Raw genomic sequence first — 23,629 nt, forward strand, 5'->3', positions numbered from 1 at the left:
CCCGAGTTTGTTTCTTTTTCTCTTCCCTCATCCCCTTTCCCTTTTGTGCCATGCCTTTAAGATTATAAACCTGCAGGCAAGTTCTGTCTTGTTTTTACTGATCTTACATAAAGCTGGTGTGGAATCCTTTTCAGATGAAGAACAGGAGAAATGCTTCAAATAAATATTCAACATTTAAGGCTTCTGTGAGTGCAATAAATATTTCATAGGTGCTACTGCACTTGAGTCATGCACTAACCAGAGGGGAGAAAAAGAAAATCAGATGTAAAGATAAAGTTTAAATCTTGGAGACTAGTTCTCTTCAAAACTTCAAACAGGGGAATGAATAAGAAAGTGACATTGGTGAAACTAATAGTATTAATTTTGATGGTTGGTTGCAGGGTAATAGCTAAGAATGGAGAAAAACTGCAAAACATTAAATTCTTGGTACAATGAGCTGTGGTAGAAAAATCAACATACCAACTTCAGTCAGTTAAAAGCAAAGCTAAAATATTTGATTTTTATATAGTGTGGCATGATTTTATCTCACATGCAAATCAGGGACAAATGCAGCAACATTTATCAAAGCCTTTCCTCAGGATTATGTAAAAGAGACTAAGTACAAATTGTGATATGACGGTGAATTGTAAAGAAAATTTCCCAAGTTGCCAACAGTTCTTACATATATGCTTACCTACATGTAAAGAGGGAAAGTTGAATGTATTATCTTCTGTTACTCATTATAAAACGTAACTCTTGTCTATTTTGTTTGATTCTGGTGTTTGTAGTTTGGAAATAAAAAAATGTATTTTTAAAACCTAGGGAATACCTAGGGGGAGACAATGGTTGAACCCAGTATGAAGCACTACTCTTTGGGGTGGGTCTGATCACACCTGGGTGGGACCAAGACAGACCACCCCCTGGCTGCCTAGTGTGGGTTCTCCATGTAACTGTCACACTTTGGAAAAAAGTTACTCATTTTGGAGCTCAATATTTGCATTTGAATGGCTTCAGGTTCAGCTTCTGTTTATGTATCCAGCATTGAGTAATACAGGAAGTGATACACTTAAGACTACAAAAAGCCTACAAGAGGGGGGCAACAGAGAAATACAACAATGTTTTGGTCAGAGCCCTGGCAGGAATAAGCTCCAGGAAAAGCAAAAATAAAGCTTTTTTTCACTCACCTAGAAGTTTCCAGAGTTGGAAGGGGATAAATTGCCTTTTTGCTACATTATGAGCAAGTCCTCCAGATGTGGGAGAAAGCATTTGAGACAGAAGGCTCTGAGGAAGAGAAAAAAGAATGGTGCAATGCAGGTCTGTGGAGTCGGAGTCGTGGAGTTGGAAGCAATTTTGGGTGGAGTCGGAGTTGAAGTCAGTAGAAATGTACCGACTCCGACTTCAAAATAAATTTTGATTGACAATTTTTTTAAAATATAAATTCAAAATGTCAAAGAAGCTTCCCATGAAGTCAGCTGTAGTTGAGCATTTCACCATAACTCAAGATGGAAAACATTTTGTGTGACAGTGTATGACACAGGACCCAGATGAAGACAAATGCTGTGATGCCAAGATCAGCGCACATTCAGGCAGCGATAAAAATGCTCCTATGAGAGCTTCCAAATTAAAAAGACATTTACAGCGCTTTCCAGGGCTGTGGAGTTGGAACCAATTTTGGGTGGAGTCGGAGTCGGACAGTAGAAAAATAGAGGAGTTGGAGTCGGAGGTTTGGCATACCGACTCCACAGCCCTGGTGCAATGGTTATAGGAAATCATGGAGTGGAGCTGTGGGTGGAACCTGATGGACTTCTGACAGGCCAGGAAGTCATACTAGGCCAACTAGGGTGAGTGGCTTGCACAAAAGCAATGTATCACGTCCTCTGAATATATTATTTACATAACTGAATACCCTACACCAGACTAATGCAAAACACAATACCTGACAATCTTGTTTAGCAATAATTATATTTACAAGTGGTGTTGTAATGATCAGTGGGAAAATGCATGCAAAATACTTTGACAACTCAGGCCTAGTTTCTAGACATGGAGATCAGTTTGAGTCAGGACTGCATCACTTCAGACTCCATCTAGGGTGTTGCACAGTTGAATGCACCTCTACAAGGTGGGTGGTGACCCACGATGGGGCCTTGTCAGTTGCCGCAACTATTGAATGCTTTCACTCAGGAACCTCATCCAGTTCCAGATAGGCTGTCTTTCTGGTGTTAGGTGAAGATCTTCTGTTTTCATATGCATTTATTTTATGTTATTTTAAAACCCTAGTTGCTCCTGCTTCTCTTGTTTTCTGCTACACTACTGCAATTTTTTTAATACTTAAAATTTTACATTAACTTATCCAGGACTTTAATTTTTGGACAGCCAGACACAAGCCCTCTAAATACAGCAAGCAAACAAAAACGGAGAAACAAAGCCCTACACCTAGAATACCAGCCTTCCCTCTGACATGCCAATTTTCTAGGTGCAGGAAATTATTTAATTTCTTTTTGGCATTATTATTTTTTTATTTTGTACATGAAACACATCTATGCTGCCTTGGACTCCCTGATGAAAGACAGGTGGGATATAAATGTCAGTAAATAAATCCAATAAATGATGGAGCATCCAGCCACGCAAATCCATATCTGCAGTCTGAAGCAGTGTGATCATGTCCTGACCCACCCTTCCCTTTCTCCAGGGAGCTCATGGCTATATTTCCCCTTTCCCCTACCTCATTTTATCCTCCAAAGAACCCTGTGAGGTAAGATAGATAAAGAGTGTCACGCAGTGCAATTTGAACTTAGGCCTCCCCAGACCTAGCCTGACACTCAGCTGTACCAGGCTGGTCTTCTCTGGACACAGCCCAGATACAGATTTTACCAATGCAGGCAGCAATCCTATACAAGCTCACCTGGGAGTATGTCACACTGAGTTTAACAGGCTTGCCTCTGGATGAAGCTGCATAGGATTTTGCTTCTGGATAAACCTGCATAGGATTGCACTCTCATCTGCTGTTTGCAAAGCTTCAGAAAGTACCATGGAAATTAGGAATGATTAATAACAACGGGTTGTATCCCATGTTATTTCTACTCAGAGGACACCCACTTGTAGACTAACTCAGGTCCATTAATTTCAATGTATTTATTCTGAGAAGCATCGAGTTGGATACAACCCAATAATGATGATTATGTATTATTATTACTACTGCTAGCATGATGCAGTGTAGTTAAGGAAGTTGGACTAGGACCTGGCAGACAAGGGTTCAAATCCCCTCTAGGCCACGAAGATTAGTGAGTGACCTTGGGCCAGTCACAGCCTCTCAGCCAAACCTACCTCACAGGGTTGTTGCAAGGATAATATGGAAAGGGAGGAGAACCATAATATGCTTGAGATCCTTGTAAGTTGTGGGATATAACTGAATAAAAATACTACTCCACCTCCCCAGGAGCTGGTGGAATTTGGGGGGGGCGGTTCAGGCCTTTGGAGCCGTTGTCTCCCTCCCTCTGGGCCGTTCCTGCCGGATGATAAGCCGGTTTCTAAGCGGGTGCTCCGTCGCCTTCTTACCTGAAGGCCGCGGCTGCCTCCTGCGTCCTCCTTGGAGGTCCTGGGCCAGTCGCTCCGCAAAGTCCGAAGCCCAGCCACCAGGAAAGTCCGCGGGGCCAGCCGCAATACGCGGCAGCTCCCCCGGAGGAGCAACAGCAACGAGGCCACCCCGGTCATGGTCCAGGGACCGGGTTGCTCAGCACCCCCAGGCGAAGGATAGGAACCAGGCAGCCGCGGCTCCCACCATCTTGGAAGCTGGCAGCCGCTTAGCCGAGCCCGCTCTCAAGATGGCCGCCTCTAGCCTCACTGCGGGAAATTCGGGGCCCTCGCTCCAGCCCAGCGATATGCGCACTTTAAAGGCAGCCGACTCCATCAGACACGCTTTTCAAAACTTGTATTTCTTCTTTCAGACCCGGTGAGAAATCGGGGCGAGCGCCCCCCCAAAGAAGAAGCTCGCCCCCCTAGTATATTTGGCTTATCTAGAAATATACTTTGTCTCTTCTGTGCCCCCCCGCGAATTTTTTTCTAGTGATTCCCCCCAATTTTTTCTGCTGCCTTTGCTGTGAGAAGGGGAGGGGGAGAGTGCTACCTCGACATACGGTTTCTCATGTTAGTAAGATTCAAAATAATTAAAAAAATTATATTCCAGTTATCTGAGGGTGAAAATAACACTGAAAGAGCAGAATCGGACCTGACTCCTGCAAGCTGCTCTCCTGCTGCATCTTTGCCAGTTTAGCGCGCTCTTTCGGTTCAATAGGTGAGAAGTTGTTCCAGCTATATTTGTGACGGAAAGAAATAAAGGTGGTTTCAGCGGCCTATTTGTGGAATTAGGATAGCAGCAGCATTTTCCCCAGTGACTTGAACTTGACGCCGCAACTGATGAAATATACACAACCCGAATAAGGAGCTGTATTTGGATTTAAATGGATTTCTGGCTACTCACTGTAGCCTTTCATACTGGTAGAAACGTGCTGCTGCGCACATTACAGATAGTTTATCTGAAGGTCAGTAACTACCCTCTCAATCAAGCACTACTGTGTAATCCTACTAAGCTGAAAGCTGGCTTTCCAGAGGCAGACAGAAAGTGTGTGGCAAGGGAGAGAACCAGAAGGAAGACGTCAAAGCCCTAACACAGGGGCTTCATTTTCTTGAATACAACAAATTACAATTACTCCTACACCACACAAGCTTTTCCTTAAATATGCATCATACTAGCTTTATCATCATATTTCATGTTGACATGCATGTATAGTTTTATGTGTGCACAGTTGGAAAATAAATGTGCACAACAGAAAATGGACCAGAAAGTAAGAACAAGGAAAACTAGAATAGGTTTAGAAAAACTGGGACAACGCTAATAATGATGAAATTGTAAAAAAACACAAGCAAACCAGAAAGTGGGAGGGCTTAGCATCACAGCACATATGTAATAATTCTGGCTCCCACACTCACTGTGTGTAGTAGGTTTCAAATTTGCATATGGGACACATGAGGGTTATTAAAAGGGTGTTAAGCTTCATGCAGAGACTCTTTTTGAACCTGTGCATAAAACACATCTTCGATCTCTCCAGAGGGCCCCAAACGAAGGAGAAAAAGCACAGATGCAAGCTGCAAAAAAATTATGCTGGGTAAGCGGGAAATATTTCTTAAGTTTTGAGCAACACAAAAAGGCTGCTGATAGGTTAGAAGATCCCCAATGTTACCTTCAAGTAAATGGTATGCTTCTGTGTACAAATAATTTTAAAGCCATATAATTGTGCTTGAAGAACAGGTCTACAATGCTGAGAGGCTTTCACAATTTTGGACAGACAAAATCAGTCAGACTGTTCTTCCCTAAGCAAATTGTTTCTTTCTGTGGGGATAACATAGCAACAACCATTCAAATAACAATAGAATTGCAAAACTCTTTCTTCTTCTGATGTATCTCAGCAATCATATTTGTGACAGACGCACCCATGATGTAAACTAGTTTCCTCTGGGATGTGTCCGGGTAACCTTTAATCAGGTTAAGAGTCTACTAAATAACCTATATATTACACTTGGCTGTCTGTTTAACTGACAAACAACTTCATTTATAGACCTAACATTCAAGTGGCTACAGTTAATCTATGGTAACTATAAAATCTGTATCAGTGGGATGTGGTTGACTTGAATATGGAACATTACACACTGGAAGCACAAGAAAAACTTACTGACGTGGGGAACAGAAGGGACAGAATACTATAAATATAGCATCCTACAGAGGCAGAATGGTATCAACCAACAAAACAGGTAAAGTATATACCTTGTTTGTCGCTGCTTAAATCAAGTTTTGTATGTGTAGGTAATCCCAAAGAACAATGAGGTGTGGGTGCATGTGAAGCATTATAAAGCAAGGAGATACACCCAAAGCAATGTCTGGTATAAAATAGGGTGTAGTTAGCTCAGGTTTCCTATAATGCCTTTTACCTTGTTCTGGATGAGTAGTCATTAGAATTATAGGCCTATCCATTTGGGGTGCAAAATAAATCTTAATTGCAACAGTTCAGAATTAATACAGCTGGAAATGTACTACATAATTGCAAATATTACCACCCACTCTTTGAAAGTATGAAATGCAAGTCTGAAAAAAGGTAACTTATTATCATTCAAAGGGCACTGAATTAAGGTTTCTTTTGGGAACATATCTAGTATTCAGAGATATAGCCTAATCCAGGCTGGCTTTACTGGGATATATTCCAGCTATTACATAATTGGAAGATATCAGTGGAGAGAGAACAGTGTTTTGAAAGTGATTTTATTGCTCCTGGAGAGAGTGGTCATGAGAATTTAACTGCAAGTCGTGCAATAAGAACCAATTCACAGGTGAAGCTATGTAGGCTACACTGCAAATGTGAGACAATACACATAGATTCCTTCTTCACCTCCTGGTTTGTTAGACAGAGACACCTCTGACAATTAATGGGCTTCAATTCTGAGGGTGAGGCAGAGGCCAATTTATTTATTTATTTAGTTTAATTTATATACCGCCCTAAGCCCGAAGGCTCTCTGGGCGGTGTACAAAAAGATAAAAACAAGCACAATATATAAATACAATAAATACAATAATAATAATAATAATAAAACAAACAATAACGAACCAAACAACATCCAAAATACGGAAATGCTGTTTAAAATACACTTTAAAATGCCTGGGAGTATAAAAAGGTTTTCACCTGGCGCCGAAAAGATAGTAGCGTCGGCGCCAGGCGCACCTCATCGGGGAGACTGTTCCACAGTTCTACAGCTGTTCCATAATTATGCTCCCCCCACCCCCAAAAAAGATAGAGAAGGGTTAGGATGTGTTGCAGCTAGGAAAAAAGGAAGAAACTGGGTGACAAGAAATGTAACCCTTGCTCATGACAGTGCCTGGATTTCATGTTAACTGACTACAAAGTGAGTGGCATGGAGAATGATACACAGCAAACAAGTGAATCAGAATAAGCACTTGCCAGTCTGCTACACCCAAACCAACCAAGGTACATAATTTGGTAGCACAAGAATAGCAACTGAAATGGGAGACCATAACAGGATCAATGCCCCCTGCTTAGAAAATAGACACCAAGATGCTTACCTACGTACAGGAGACTGTTTGCCTGTGTCAATAACATATTCCAATACATTTATGCTACTACAGCTACACCTGGAAGTAAGTTCCATTGAACTCAGTGGATCTTATTCTGAGGAGACTTGTGTATTATTACAGCATAACAGATGGAGAATTAAAAGTATTACGTGGGAAGCCCTATTCCCCACAGAACCCTATCCATAGACTCCGAGCCATGTTCTCTGTCAATATAAGCTGATTAATATGTAACTGAAGTCAGTTCTGCATACTCAGACATCCATACTCCTTTGAACCACACACTGAATAAAAGTGCAACATCAGGGGAAAGTGACTTATTTGAAATAGTAAGGTGCCTTCCAGTAGGATAGTTAGTAAAAGCCTCTTGCCTTTACAGCATTTAGAGAAAGTTGCACAGGAGAGTGTTTAAATTAAGTCTGCAATATTTATTTATAATTACATTTATATCCCACCTTTCCTCCAATGAGCTCAAGGTGGCATACGTGTTTCTCCTCCCTCTCAATGTTATTCTCACAACAGCTCTGTGAAGTAGGTTAGGCTGAGAGACTGTGACTAGCCCAAGATCACTCAGCAAGCTTCATGGCTGAGTGGGAATTTGAACCCTGGTCTCCTAGGTCCAAGTCCTCTAACCACTGGGACTGCCTTCAAGTTGATCCCGACTTATGGCTACCCCATGAATAGGGTACTACACCATGCTGGCTCTCATTTGGGAATAAGTCCCAATGAAATTAGCAGGATTTATTTCCAAGTAAAACAGGATTGAGCTGCATGTTAGGTAGTCTGCTTCTAAAGAATGCAAGTTGTGATCTGTTGTTTTCTCTTATGGTTTATAATTATCTCACATCATTATTGAGAGGGCATAGTTTTAAGCAAAAACCTGCTTTATTTTAGAAATCAGTTGTGAAGAAAATGTCATATCCAGTCATTTATCTCATATCCAAATTCCTACGTTTAAAACCAAACTGATAAAAACAATCTCACACTACAGTTGTTAAGTTAGCACAAAAAAGTTAGGAAGATTGTGGTATTATTTATTTATTTTATTATTTAATTTATATCCTGCCCTTCCTCCCAGCAGTAATTTGTTACTGCTGTTACGTTCAGTACCCTTATCTTGAATATGTTTAAGCTTTACATAGAATTGTCAGACCATCCCTTGCATTTCACAGTCATTTGGCCTCACTGTTTACATTTTGTATTATCTATGGATAATTTACATAGATTCATTAACTGAGGATAATACTTAATGCATCCTGTGAAGTGGGCTTAAGTGCAATCCTAACCCATTTACCTGGGAGTAAGCCCATTTAATTTAATAGGACTTGCTTCTGAGTAGGCACAGGTAAGACTGTCCTGTTTGTAGACGCTTTTACTACAATAAATCTGTTTGTTTTAAAGATGCCTCAAGACTCTTTGTTATTTTATGTATTAGTGAATTCTACATACATTTATCCTTGAACAAGAAAGATTCAACTCAGTGCTGATTTAACTTTAACGTAAGAACCCTTAAATCGTCCACAGAATATAAAAGCATTGTTAGATGGTCTTATTTAATAAAAAGCCTTTGCCACCCCATGGGAGGCTTAAAGTGTCACTGTATTACAAGATCTCTGACCCTGAAGAGGCCTTAATGTTTCTTCAGAAAAAATATTACTTCCAATATTTAGGGAACAAAACTCTTTGTCTATTAATTAAGATTTGGCAACAGGGAGAGTATATTACTTGCCCGACACTGTAGATATTAACAAAGATACAGTATGGGAATAACTTGCCTTCTTTGCGTTGATAGTTTGTATGAAATGGTATCAAGAAGAAACTTAAGGGCAAAACTCAAGAGCAGGTGGAGCTGCAGAAAAGCTTAGAAGTCTGTCTTTCTGTTCATTTTGTGCCCCATAGTAGGCCACCTGTGAAGGGAAAAAGGCTTTTTGTATCTATCAGTAGCAAAAAAAAAAAATGCTTGCCAAAAGAAGAGGTACTTGTCAATTTTCTCCTCCCTCTACCAAGGGTTTAATCCCCCCCCCCAAGACAAGTAACTGGTATGCTATTTCACTCTTTCTGCTCTGATTAGATTAATTCAAACTTCAACTGCAGTGTGGGCAAGTCTAGAGGTGCTAGGGTTACCATATTTTTTCTGTTTCTGCTTTAGCAGCAGCCTGAAACAAGAAGCTATTGCTTAGTTTAGTGCAAAGGTTTCAGTGACTCAACAGTGTACAAAGAGACTGCTCTCACCAATGTCACAATCGAAACACAACCAAAACTTCAGAGCAGTCAAGGAACAGGATTGCAAGCATAAGTGTTTAAAAAGAAACACTAGGATTATCTATACACACTCTGCTAACAGCAGTATAACCCTGCTTAAAGCTGCCTTTTGGAGTAAGGGTGTGATATAATTTTTAATTAATAATACGCAACTGTTAAAGGCACAAACTTGGAATCTGGCCATTTTAAGGCTCCAGTCTTATGCACACTAACTGGGAGTAAACCCCATTGAACTGAGATGGTATTTGCATCTAAGTAGACATGGAAAGACATATGACAATAATGTGTTGCGTTTTTGTTTGGATTAGGCCGGGAGATAGGCGAATGGAAAGGAACATCCTATAGATTGCCTTTGGTATTCACAATGTATCTTTCTTAGCTTTTGGGGTTTTAAGAAAATGAAGAACCCTCAGTGAGTCCAGACAGATTTACTGGTAAACGAACAGAGATGGTGAAGCAGACACTGGCTATATTTAAACGAAAAGAGAAAAGAAGAAAGGAACGGAAAGGGGGGCCTTCATTAGCTCTGCAAAAAAAAGGCTTTCAATCAAACTAGGCCCGACTTCAAGCGATTAAGGCCTGAATGGGTTACCCATGGCAACCACAGCTCAGGAGAGGGGAAAGACACCGTCAACCACGTGATCCCAATCACGCGCTTGTCGCCAACGACGCGCTAATCAATTTGTCCAATCCCAGGATCCCCCATTACAGTCCCTCCTTCCTCCGCGCTTGCTCGCTTGCTTTAGAGGGGCAGCAACTTTTCTTTTGACCACGTCCCGTGCGCGCTCGCGTCATTCGGACGGTTGCGGCTTCCTCCGCTCCGCCGCGGCTTCCTCCCTCCCTCCGGGCCCCACCCTTCCTCCTCGCTTCGCAGCCAATGAGGCGGGCTGTCTCATTGGGCCAATGGGGAGGCTTGGCTCTGGCGGCGGAGGTAGCAGCAGCAGCAACGGCGAAAGCGACGGCGGCTGGGGCTGTGTGTGAGCGACTGAAGGGAGGACTCGGTGCTGGCCGGGCAAGCGGACGGGGCAGGCATCGCTGGCGAATCGGCGTCCGGAGCGAGGCAAAGAGGAACGCCGGGAAGGCGGGCGAGCCATGGAGCGGGCGGGCCGGAGGAGGCGACGCCGGCACTGCTAAAGGCCCGCCGCTCCTTCGCCTCTCCGCCCGCCGCCGCTGCCGCCGCCGCCCCCTCAGCCAGCGAGTAAGGCAGGCAGGCGGCCGGGCGGGAGGCCTCACGCACTCTCCTCACGGGCCTCGGCGGCGCAGAGGAAGAAGAGGAGGAGAAACGGCGGCGGCCGACGGCCACGGCGCGGGTAAGGAAGGCGCTGCGCCTCAGCGGGGCTCCGTCGCGGAGGGGGAGAAGGCCTGCCCGGCTCGGCGGCGCGAAGTCCACGGACGCCTCGCGCGGGGGAAGGGAGGGTTGAAAGGCTGCCTCACCCTGGGGAGGGAGAAGAAATGCTGGGAGGGCGCCTGACCCGCGTCTGGGGAACATTCTTATGTGTGCGTCGTGAATGAGGAGCGCCTCGGAGCGTGTTATGGGGGGGGTCGCGAGAGGCCTACGGTGAAAAAGAGGGGAAAGGGAAATATTGGCCACGTGTGGGGGGCGGAACGCGGGCGGCAAGGAGGGGGAAGTCTTGGAAGGGTCTCTGGTGAAAACAAAGTTGTGGGTTTTAGGTGTGTGGAGGGGAGAGGAGGGTCAGAAAGAAAAAAGGGACTTGTTTGCGTGTGAGGGTTGTGTGTAAGGGTTGGTGGAGAAGGTTGGTGTGGAAAGGGCGTTGGGAGGAGAACAGGGCAGGTCCAGGTGCGGGGTTTTCCCTCCATCCTCCTTTTTTTTTTGGCTGAGAAAGGGCATTTTATTGTATTCGCATTAGTAGTAAAAGTGGCGGCTGGAGATCATGGGTGGAGGTTAAACTGGATTTGGGCCTGGCTGTGGGGAAGCTATGGGAAAGGAAGGGGGCTTTGAGGGAGGCATTGGGGCAAGCTTGTGGTCACTGTCTGCTAACCAATATTACTTTTAATGCCCATCCACTTGAAAGCGCACAACCTCTGATTGCCTCCTTAGGGGTGCAGGTTTTAATCTTGTAATAGTGGCTGTAGGCACAGATCTTCTGCACCAGTTTGATAATGACAAGGGTGCACTTTGTGTGTGTCACAAGTGAAAGGAACTGGGCAGAATGTGTTGGGAGTCATGAAGAAGCAGCGTGGGTGGGCTGAAGGTGGTGTCATAAGGGCGCACAGAAAGGAAGGTGGCGGGATTTTATCTTTGCAAGTTCGTCTGGGATGTGGTGAGTAGGGGAGGCTGGACATGCAGCTGAAATGTGGAGATGGGATATAGTGCATAGAGAAGCTTTGTAGCTGGAAACCAGCTGCCGAAGTAGGGAGGTGTGGAGTGCTGGAGCTGCAGAGGCAGATGGTGCAGAATTGAGTGGGGGTGGGGCTGAGGTCAGAGTCTGGCGTAACAGCAGCAAGGAGTGGAAGGTATGGAATAGAGAGCTAGATACCAGCAGTATGTGTGTCTAGCAAAGGGGGGTATTATGTTTGTTAGAACAGATTCAGTTAAGATTACTTTTGCTCTGGTAATTTCCGTTTCCCATGTCATCATCTCGAGTTGCAGTGTTAGCTCTGTGCATGTGTGTAAAGAAGAGCTGATCTGTCCACAAGGCTGGCAGAGCTGATTTATTTTCTTGTTTAATCTCTAACTTGCTTAGCTCCTTCCTTTCTCTTAAAACAAGAAATACAAAGCAGCTGCGGATCCCCAAACAGAATTTAAATCCTTCTCCCTTCCCCCCACTCTTAAGAAAGAGGATTGATTACATGTTTAGAAAGGCAAATCTTTTCTCTCTCCCCCCTCCCCAAAGACGCTTGGAAGAGCTGAGCCCTTCAATGCCCTCTGCCCTTTTCCCAGAGAAAGCAGCTGTCTTGTGAGGGATGTGTGCATGTGGATTGAAAATCAGTCTGTTCATTGAGACACAAGGGCTGGTGTGTTCAGATCAACTTTTACTTGTTAAAGTTGTGGCTCTGTTTTGATATTCAGTTGCAGGAAGGAACTTGTCCCCTCCCCCTCCTTGGTTTGTACACAGATCTCCCTTGTCACCACGAACCTGACTTTACAGATTAAGAGTGAGCTGATCAGTCACTGTCTTTTAAAGCCAAATGTATCTCAGGGGATAATTCTGGACACTGAATATGGACAGAATAGCACAATCAGTCAGGCGTAGAAGGTAGTAAAAACAGGCAATAAGATTCTCGTGTTTGAAAATGTTGTAGTTGCAATTCCTAAAACTGGTTCAACTCTGATAGAAGAAGGTGATTTTGCTTCTTATTTTTTCTAGTACAGTGATAGTACTTATGCTAATTTTTCATCGTGGCCCCCCTCTTGTCACCCCTGGAAAACATCAATAGGTGTGGTGATATTTTAATGGATTTTGAAGCACCTGTAGCAAATGTTATTTGTGGTTAAAAAGGGAGCTTAAAGTTACAAATATTTTTGTTAAAGCTACAAATATTTTTTAAAAATATTTGCAGTGAAAAGGAATTCCCAAAGTGAAATGTGAAGATCCAAGATCATTTTCATGGGTGACATTGGTTGTAAAATAAGGTCAATTGTTTGAACAGATACTTTTTTATATTCTGTGATAGATACTTTAGATACTTAGGGAGCCTAAAAATAACATTTTGTTTTTGTGGTCTGAGAGAAGGTATACGTTTTTCTCTTTCTTCAGAAGACTACTGGCGTTCAATTTCTACCAGTACAGATATGCTATTTAATCTTATGAATATCATGGAGGTTTTAGGGGAGAGTTTATTATTTATTGAAGTATTTATAATCCGTGCTTTTGTAAAAGTGTATCAAGGCAGAGTTACCTAGATGAGATGGTAGGGACAGAACCGTATAGGCAGCTTCGCGGTTTTCTCATCTTTCCCTTTGCCCCGAAAGCATTAACTGCCTAAACTAGTTGAACCAACAGTACAACATTATCGAGGCTGTGCTTGAGACTTGCTGTCAATCTAACCTTAAAGCACCAGTCCCTCTTAAAGGCCGGAAGTGTGGATGAGAGAGCTGGATATGCACTTGTCATAGAAGGGCTTTGTAATGGCTGCTGCATGCATAGTTCTGTTCTCATGGCAGAGAACTGTCTTGGTCTTGCAGGCACCATTTATTTTCACCAGAGGTTGCCAAGACAGGGCTTTATTAAAGCTTATATTCACAGCACACTGCAAATGATACTATAGCAGGCCTACAAAAACACTTACGAGCTTTTGAGCTGTCCTTCCCCCACACAGATGTGTACAGTCCAAATAACTATTTGGTGGCTCATAGCTTTGTGACTTCACACGCAAATGATATAGCTCTCTGCTTAAGTAGACTACATACAGAAAATTGACATGGCTAGGCTTTGCACATCTAAGTCTTCTCCTAAGATGGAAGTGGTCAATAAATTACATATCAGTTTAGGCAAGGCAAGGTCAAGATGTACTAATGACTGTTTAGGATTAGAACGGAGGGAGAATAAGTGTGTTAGTATGACAGCCTTCGAACACCTGTCTGTGTAGCTCTGTCCCCACGGTAGCTTGGATGTGGCTGGCTGCATGAAGATGATTGATTTATTCCTTGTGAATGCTAAATTACTTGAAGGCATAATTTGTTTAGGATTGGGGCTTTTAGAATTGGTGCAATTGGATTATATCTCACTCTGCTGATCTTGAGATCGTACAATTCCTTGAAGAGTATTAGGGTTCATAAGCATGGGCTTCTTTTTCATTCTATTATAGTATTCTGAGTATCGCAAGTCTGTATTTGTTATGTATTAACAAAGAAAATCCTTCAAGCAAAGAAAATCCTTTATAATTTTTACTTCACAGTTATGTAACGCAAGTTGAAAATTAAAGGTTTTATTTGGTTGAAAAGACTTCCCTTGTTAATATATAACAAAAATGCAGGCTTTAAAAAATATTTTGAAGAAAATTAAGCTAATTTTTCTGTTCAAAGTATAAAATCAACATCATGTTGTCATTTTAAGCTTTTTTCCCCTTGTTGATATTATGGCAGTCTTCTGTTCAGCTGAGCTCCTAAACCTTCCTTTAGTGTGTGTCTACTTAGTCGAGCAGTACTCTATCAGCAGTCTTTCCTTTTTCAGTAAGCCAGAATTTATATAACCAGTTGTGTGTGTTTGAACCATATGATTATAATGTAGTTTCTTGAAATAGGCTGCAAATATTTCAAGGTTGAATATGATTTTGCTTATTGCAAACGTGGTTTGTAAACACAGGGTTAGTATATGATATTTTTGTGTGTGCTGCTATAGGTAACACTGCAGGTTTTTTAGCAGTATGCCTTTCACACTAAAGGGAGGAGGCAGCAGGGAGAGAACTGCTACATCAAGAAGCAGTCTCATGTGTTAATTACTCAGACTAAAACTAGTATGAACGCTTATGGTTATTGAGCTGAGATTGAAATAGAAAAGCCTACATTGTCCTTTTATTTAAACTTAACATCTGCAGAATTAATGCTTATTATCCTTGTTGTGTTATATATAATATGTTTTAGTGGGATATACTTTTTTTTGGTATGTTTCAGTGAATCATTTATGTCTTTATGTTTTTGGTAGACCTTGCTGTTTGGAAGAGACACTGAAGACAGAAAGGATCTTTTCCCAAAAGAATGGTTTTGTAAAAATGTTTTCTGCTGTTCTTTGTAGCATTTGAATTTCATGACAGACTACAATTGTATTTGGGAATTTTCTGAGTATTGCAGCATTTTTTAGTAATTCAAGTGCAATCCTGAGTTGCACTTTGCTGCTAGATTGCACTGGGGCAATACATGTTTTGAATCCCAGTTGGCATTATATTCCTTATGATTGTCAGTATTGGGCTTTAAAGGCACGTATCAATTTGCTTCCGTATCAAGTCCAGTGAGCCAAGTGCAGCCTGAAACCCCACACAGTGAAGAGTGGGATCAGGTACAGGAATAGAGGTCCATAGAGTACTATAGGAAGGGAAAGAGGATAGGCAAGACAAAAACATATTGTACTGAAGGAAGGCAGAAGGCTATAGAAACATAGCAAGAGATTGCTGATGTTAAAGCTGATCCTGAAGAGTGTGTGTATTAATAGTCAGCTCCTGGAGATCTGTGGTCATATCTGCCCTCTTAGGTGTGCTGCTTGGCTCCCTAGATGGTGAAAAAGGTTTGGAAAATATGGTATCAATGGCAACAGAACTTTAAAGACACCAATAAGAAGTGGGTGATTAAGGTTATTACTATTTATTAGAGTTTTATCCTGATCTTCCTGAGGGATTTTGGGGAATAGCCGGCTACTCCTCACTTTTCAGTGTGGCAATCCAGGAAAGTTGGTTGCTTACGAAGAATAGAGGAGTCACAGAGTTCCAGTAACACAGCTGGGGTGGAGCTCAATAAAATATTAGTGCTGGCGGATCAAAGTCCTGCTGGTGCAGTAGACAAGCTGGAGTAGCTCCTGAGGGTACATGGACGATTAGGAGCAGTGAGTCTGGCCTCCTTTGACAACCACTTAAATATAATTTTAAAATGTATTGTTAAAAATTTCAGGATATTGTGTATTTGTAAAATGAACCCAAGTCTCCAACCATAAATACTAACTTCAGAGTAAATATCAAAATTGATTTCAGTTGAATTTGAGTATGTTTAGAATTTTGACCTTTAATTGAATTTATTCTTAAAGTCAGAGGTATTTACTGTCTGCTGTGGCTAGGGCTGCCATGCTATCCACCTAATGAATGATGCAGCCTGACATACTGTGAACATTTAGTTGGAAGTTAGTGCCACTGTTTTGAATGGGTTTTCTGATAAGATTGTAGCCCTGCAGATCGGATCAGTGTATATGATACATGGAAGACTGGCTGAAAGTGTCTAACAGTTCTCAAGATCTACCCCAGAATGAGCTGTCCAAGATGGATCCATCAGATTCCTTGTTAAGAGCTTTCTTAGTTGTCCTGTGTATATTAATTTTCTTCAAAGGTATTAGAAATGAAAAGCAAGGCCTCATTAATAATCGTGATTCTTTTGTGGATACTTTGCATATATGGTCACATGTCATTTTAATTCTCCTCAGAATTTTCCCAGAGATTTCTAAGTAGGCAGAGAGTAACAAATGTTCCCAGAGTGGAAAAAGGTGTTCCAGAAGTTTGTTTTAAACAGTTTGTCTTTCTACATTTTTTAGTGCTGCTTTGAAATAAATTGAAGACTTGGTAAATATCTGGTGGGGTTTTCTATCATAGAGGAAAACACTGAAACTTGGATAGCAAGGCCAGACCTGACCATTTGTCTTTTTTATAAATCTGTGGCACCATGATATGGTATGTTCTTTTCCAAGGCTTTCTTCACGACCTTTGTTTAAACAAATGTAATCAGTGTTCACAGATGGAAAGGCTTATATTTCGTATCTTACGTGAACACTTTAATTATATTTAAGCTACACTATAGAGTTGTGAATTATAACTCTGAGGCGGTTATACTTATTTTGAATTATTTTTATCTCATTAAAAAATTCTTGGCTTTATATTATTTGTTTAGATGTAGAATCTATATCTGTCAATTTTCTAGCAAGCTCTGATCTTTTTAGTTCATTACAGTAGGGCCCCGCTTTACAGCGCCTCGCTTTACAGTGATTCCCTAATGCGGCGGCTTTCAATTAGGGAAAGTCCCTGCATTAAGGCACTTGTTCCGCTTTTACGGTGTTTTTTTAATGTTGTGTGCCATTTTGACATCATTTTCGCGCAATGTGCCCCATTATCGTCAATGGGTTCCGCTTTATGGCGGCAGTCTGGAACAGAACCTACTGTATAAGCGGGGCCCGCCTGTATGTGAATAACTGTTCCATTCAACACAGTGAGTGTGAACATAGACCAGAAATGGCCCGTTTTGAGATCAGCAAGCACTGTCCTATAGACATTAAAAATGTAGATTGAGTGCTCTTTAACATTGGGGGGCAAGAACTGAGAGAGAACCTTTGTAACTGAGTATCCCACCCCCCATCATCCTCCAAGGTCACGTTTGCAGTTACTTTCAGGCACTGATGTGAGGCATATACACTGCCTGCGTTGTACATACCATCTGGGTAAATGCAACATTCCAGTTTGCTGCACTGCCCTTGGCATTTAGGCTCCGAATTATTTATCCTCAAGGAGTCTGTAGGCAGTTTCTTTGCCTCTTTAAAGAAAGTCAAGAAGGGATTGTTTGTTGAAGTAAAATTTTCTGTTTATAAAGCTGGCTGTTTACGAGTTTTAAATGCAGATAATTCTCAGTTGCTTTAATAATGTAAGATCTTACACAATCACATACTGTCTGAATTTGTTTAAAGGGTTTTGAGGGTTGGGATGCTTTGATGCTTGTATGTACCATTTTTTAAAGATGTGGGAATTGTAATGTTAGTATGCGGAAGAAGCTGCTATGTACATTTGCAAGTGTTTATGTAATAGAGAAAGGAACTCTTGCGTTTTGGAATAAAGAGGTGGGTGGTTTCCCATAGCACACTAATAGTGTCATTCTCTTTCAGCCTCTGTGCCACTGGCCTGTATATAGGAAATAGAATGAGATGGTTTTGCATTTGAAGATACATGCTGTTAAAACCTAGTAATTAGGTGTACAGTAGACAGTACAGTATAACTGGAGTTCACACCTGGGCATGTGGAATAATGGAGGACCCCCAACATTTCAGAGGCTGTTCCGGGGTTTGTCAAGCGCAGGTGCACCAAAGAAAATAGTTGTGAGCATTTTACACAATGGTTTAAATGCTTTAAGGTGTATGCTTCGTGCTGTAGAAGAGAGGAGATCTCTTGTTGCTTACTAACTGGCTTTATTTGAAATATGATCATTAACAAGATAGAAATGTTGATGTCATTGAGACCCCTTTTCCTAAGTTTAAATGCAGGATTGTATCAGCACCTCTGGTGTCTCCTGTAGTTACTCAAAATGACAATTTGCTTGGGACCATCTCCCAGCAGTGGGGTATATACCAGAGGTGGGCAGAAGGAAGAAATAGCTCTTTTAGTGTTTTATACTTAGGAACTTTCTGCCTGTTGACATCAGGCAGGTGCCTTCACTGTATTAGTCCTCTGTCGGGTTATTGTGAAGATCAAATGGGCTGATGCCATATGTGGCACTTTAAGCATCTTGGAGGAAGACAAGGATACAGTTGTGATTATATTCAGTGCATCACTGTAGTTAAATATAAGTATTAGTCCAGTTTTAAAGTACTGCTTTCTGAAGCAATCAATGCTTGCTAGAAATAAATGATTCTGATTTCAGAGTCTCCCAGGAGTTGGATGTGTTTCTGACAGAGGCCAGGTTCTTACATGCTTAATCAAGGCCAAGTTATTGCCTGCTACCTTTCTTCACTGGGACATGGGCATTTATGGTGTTGGAGGTGCTTTTGTAGTTAATTGGAAGGTCCTTCATATTTGAACTTTTCCAGTTTGACCTCCAAAGCGCCTTAGAAAGAAGTAATGACACAATACAAGCTCCAGAGCTATATTTTATGGGTGGCCATTAGTTTGCACTGATAGTTTTGCCAACATTGATCTTATTTTTTTATGCCAAAGCCATAGTAATGCATCATCGAATGGCTAAAATATAAGACCAGTATTTGTACATGCATTTAGCTCATTTGTCTTGTACCTGTTTTTAATTAACACACAAAATATTGATTTGAGAAGAGCTATTTTTTATATTTAGGAATTTGATACTTGAATTGTTATGGGACTTCAGCTGAAAATGCCCTTCCCATTGGGGCGCAATTATGCTATTTATACAGCTTGGCTTTCCCCCCCCTCTGGAGTTATTAGACATCTGAATATCAGCTATGGTCCTAAAACATACTTTTAAGGCAGGCAACAGTGATATGCAAATATGGGTGTGCAATTTAAAGATTTTGTTCTGCTTGGATTTCTGCTGTAACATAGTACAAATATTATATATCTGTATACAGTATTGGGTAGCTGATTTTACTGATCTTGTATAATTGCACCAGCCCTCTGTCTGTGAGGGCAAGGGTCTGGATCACTTCCCAGACAGTTTCTCCTACAGAAAAGAGAATTTAGGCTTTGCTTAACTTTGGACACATAATGAGAAGACATGATTCATTAGAAAATATAATAATGCTGGGAAAAACGGAAGGGAGTAGAAAAAGAGGAAGGCCAAAGAAGAGATGGATTGATTCCATAAAGGAAGCCACAGACCTGAACTTACAAGACGTGAACAGGGTGGTTCATGACAGATGCTCTTGGTGGTCGCTGATTCATAGGGTTGCCATAAGTTGTAGTTGACTTGGAGGCACATAACAACAACAGCAACTGCATTGTTTTGTTTTGGGATTGGGAATGAGTGCCCTGGCTGAGTGCAGTCTTTGTACTGGCACAAGACCATAAGTGTCCTGCCAACTTTGCCCTGACCACTTGGGCAGTGCATCGCATGATCAGGCTGTTAAGAGTACTTATTTTTGTGTACCGTGGTCAGTCTAGCAACCTGTTAGTGCATCTAGTGTTCTGCTACTATATGAAGGCAAGCTAGATTAGTATCGGCTTTGCAAAAACAACAACACGGAGTGACTTTAAACATATAGAACTTTTTTTTTTTGGACTGCAGTCTTTAGAAGTGGGAAATAAGGATTTTTCTTCTGATTTGTAAGACACAATTTGTTTACCCAGAAGTAGAACCCCAATGCAGAGAGTGGTTCTGGTGTGGCAATTTTAATGGTGTTGGAAGCATGTGTGCATGTTCTGATGTGTCAGTTGTGATTAATGAATTGCCTTAGAGTTGTAAATATTTACAAGAGAACACATGGATGTTTTGATATATTGCAGTTACTGCTGAAGCTGGAGCCTGCAAGGACCAGTACTTGGGAGAAAGCTGGTGGAGCAAATGCATAACAAACACAGTATTATGTGAGACATAGCCTTACATGGCGCGGGACCACAATATCTGTTGGAACGCCTCTCCCGATATGAACCTGCCCGTACACTGCGTTCTACATCGAAGGCCCTCCTCCGAGTTCCGACTCGGAGAGAGGCTCGGAGGGTGGTAACAAGAACTAGGGCCTTCTCGGTGGTGGCCCCTGAACTGTGGAATAGTCTCCCCGATGAGGTGCGCTTGGCGCCGACTTTGCTATCTTTTCGGCACCAAGTTAAAACCTTCCTCTTTTCTAAGGCATTTTAATCTAATTCTAATTTTAATTTAGTTTTAAATTTGCTATAATTGATTTTAGACTTTTCATTTTCTCTGTCATCTTTTCGGCGCCAGGTAAAAACCCACCTCTTCACCCAGGCATTTTAAAGTATTTAAGCTTTTAATCTTTATTTTTTTAGTTTTCTTTCACTTTGTTTATATAATGTTTATATTGTCTGCGCAATACACACTTGCTGTATTTTAAACATTGTGGTTTTATCATGTTGTACACCGCCCTGGGAGCTGCTAGCTATAGGGCGGTTTAGAAATGCAACTAAATAAATAATAAATAAATAAATATGTGCTCTTGTAGTATTATTATGGGTTCTTATTGTATGTATCTGTATTTTGCTGTAAATCGCCCAGAGAGCTATGCTAGTCGGGCGGTATAAAAATCTAACAAATAAATAAATATAAATATAAATAATACTTTTCAGAGTGAACTGTACTGCAGATGTACGCTTCTCCTCCTCCTTTTCTTCCTCAGATCAGCTTATATTTTCTCATTCAACTATTTGTGTCAAATTCTGCTCCGTATCTTTAAATACTGAAGATGCCTATTTAACCACTGCTCCCCAGTGGGGTCTATTGACGTAACTGTGCTTAAGCATTAAGCTTCATGGAAAATAGTATGCTTCTGGTTCTATCCTGTGAACAGCTTTATAGACAGGGCAGGATGCATTTGTCAAGCCCAATGTAGCTCTTCCAGTGTACTAGATACAGTCTTGATGACTCATGCTGCGGGTGGTGGTGGGATAGTTATTGTGGGTTCAAGGCACTGGTAGTTTCCTAGATTTGTTCAGCAGGCGTGTCTAATATTCCATCTCCTCACAACGCTCCTCAAAATGGTTGAGCTATTTGCAGTTAGCAGTATGAGAGGCTATGAAATAAGTAATGCTTAAAACAAGTAGCTGAATGTTTGAAGATAGACAATTCCATGTGAAAAATAGTACAGTGGTTTGTTTTTTTTTAAATAACAATCCTTCTGTAAGGTTTCCATTTATGGTAATATGCAAGAAATTACCCAGATACATGTAGGTGGAAAAATTGCATCAGTAGTTAAGATCACACAAATCACACATCTTTATGCCCATCTTTATGATATTTTTCAAGTCGATGGGTAGGACCCCAGTGTGTCTTATGGACTGATTGCTCCCACGCAAAACTGTTTTAGATCCTTTCCTGAGGCCATTATTGGACCTCTGAAGAGAAGCAGGTGGTGATCCAAGACATGATATTTTTGATGGCGGTGACTCATCTTGGAAACACCCTCATCAGGCATCAGGGAATGTAGTGTTAGCTCTGGTTTTACTCTGTTTTTCTGTGAATTCTGTTCTCTTTTTAAATGTTTATATGAGTGCTTGTTTTATTTGATTTAATTATTTTTTGTAAGTTGCTTGGAATCTTTTGGAATCTAAGAGCAAAGCAAATGTAAGAGTAAAAATAAACAAATTATAACCTATTACCAGTTGTCAATCTGAGCAAAATTGTTGGTGACATAGCCATAAGTTTCTCCCTGTTTGACATGCTTTCTCTTTTGTGATTATTTTTTTCTTTGTGGAATATTTGAGTTTTTAAACAGGTAAGGAGAAGCCATTCAAAGTGCAAATCATTGAACAATGAAAACAATGTCTTGGTCCAGTTCCAGCCAAAATTATTTTGGAATTCAAAGTACCTTAGTACATAATTCAAAGCCCTATATTCTCCTGGGAAGCAAATCACAAATATGTTCACCAGCCATTGTCTACAAAAGTGAAAACTACAGCCTTGGAATACCTAAACTACGCATCTTTTAAATTGCCATTTTTTGCTTTGTTGTCTGTTTTTTTTTGTATTTTTGATATTTTAAGGGTGCTTGCACTAAACATGGGTAAACTATGGTAAATACCATATGAAAATGATTGTGATTAATCATTATTTTTCACCGACTTCTTGTCAACATGTAAGGCGTTTATTGAAGCATTGCATCAGAAGCTGTACTGCAAATGTTCCTGCATTTTGCATGTATTGTCATGGAGTGTAATTTTCGCTTAACTGTAGTTTGCTTTATATATCTCCCCCAGTTGTCATGGAAACTCAGTCCGGTGTGGCAGTGACTGCTAACAAGCGCTAGGTTACATTGCCTTTTATAAATGGAGCTGTGTTAGTCATGCTGCAGTTTTTCAGTGATGGAACCTTGACTATTTGGAGATGTACTTCATAAAATTATAACATGACTGCAGCATTTTGCACATAATTCAGAAATGTAAATATTAGATATTTTGCTAGCTTCTTTTGTTACAGGAGTTGGGTGCCTCAACTGGCTATTGGAATCTGCACAGCATCTTTTGATAGGGTTTGAAATCTTGTACATTCTTATATAAACAAATAGCTTCCCGAGTAGCATTTTCTTCCTGTGTCATGGAGCTCTATTGGAAGACTTTAATGTTTTTAAATACAAGTGACAGTTTACATTTATGTGCGTTAATATATATATATATTTAAAAAACATTTTTTTAAAAAAACAATAAATTAACAATTGCTTTGTGCTTTCTTTGGTCATTGTTTCATCCTTAAAACCTCTACCTTTTGTTCTCTGTAAAGAATGTGATGCCATGTTGGTGGTTTAGGCATTGCTGATATAGGGAAATATATTCCTCCTTGGGTTCATATAGCTTTTCTTAGTTTTCTGTTGGAAAAAAAGTCTGTCATACTTGGAATATATTTAACCTTAGGGCCATTTCTTTAAAAAGCAGAGGAGGTCTTATACAAAATAAATCAAACTGAAAACTGCATGTTCTTTTAGTCTGACAGAAAAAATCTTCTTGCTAGTACAGAAGGGCAAAGCATGGCTTATAGTGCATAGTTGCTAAAGCACAAAATATACAGGCAGGGAATGGTTCTGCACAACTGGCTACTTTGCAGAACATATCAGCAGATGGATTATTTCATATTGCAAATTTTTTTGTGATGTAACTATCATTGTGGTAGATGCTAGGCTGTTAGTAACGAATGCCCCATATCTAGTTTTGAGTCTTTCAGCTAGTGTAAGAATGACCAAGAGCCCTAGTAACTTGATA

The 23,629-nt window shown here is 41.0% G+C and overlaps 2 protein-coding genes across 5 annotated transcripts in view; one reads left to right on the plus strand and one right to left on the minus strand.

Moving 5' to 3' along the window:
- SPG7 (SPG7 matrix AAA peptidase subunit, paraplegin) overlaps positions 1-3,840 on the minus strand; it is a 34,212-nt gene extending 30,372 nt beyond the window's left edge. The window contains exons 1-2 of the mRNA XM_061593725.1: positions 3,535-3,840; positions 1,164-1,260 (exon numbers count right to left, since the gene is read on the minus strand). Of these exons, the coding sequence (XP_061449709.1) occupies positions 1,164-1,260; positions 3,535-3,690 (253 nt within the window). The 5' untranslated portion in view covers positions 3,691-3,840. The remainder of the gene's footprint in view (positions 1-1,163; positions 1,261-3,534) is intronic.
- A 6,290-nt stretch (positions 3,841-10,130) lies between these two features.
- ANKRD11 (ankyrin repeat domain containing 11) overlaps positions 10,131-23,629 on the plus strand; it is a 195,842-nt gene continuing 182,343 nt past the window's right edge. For 2 of the 4 annotated variants that reach the window (XM_061594504.1, XM_061594507.1), the window contains exon 1: positions 10,131-10,686. The gene's annotated coding sequence lies outside the window, so the exon portion shown is untranslated. The remainder of the gene's footprint in view (positions 10,687-23,629) is intronic. The other 2 variants (XM_061594503.1, XM_061594508.1) reach the window with 1 other exon arrangement.

This window comes from Rhineura floridana, chromosome 13 (assembly GCF_030035675.1).
Source record: "Rhineura floridana isolate rRhiFlo1 chromosome 13, rRhiFlo1.hap2, whole genome shotgun sequence".
In the NCBI taxonomy this organism is placed as follows: domain Eukaryota; kingdom Metazoa; phylum Chordata; class Lepidosauria; order Squamata; family Rhineuridae; genus Rhineura; species Rhineura floridana.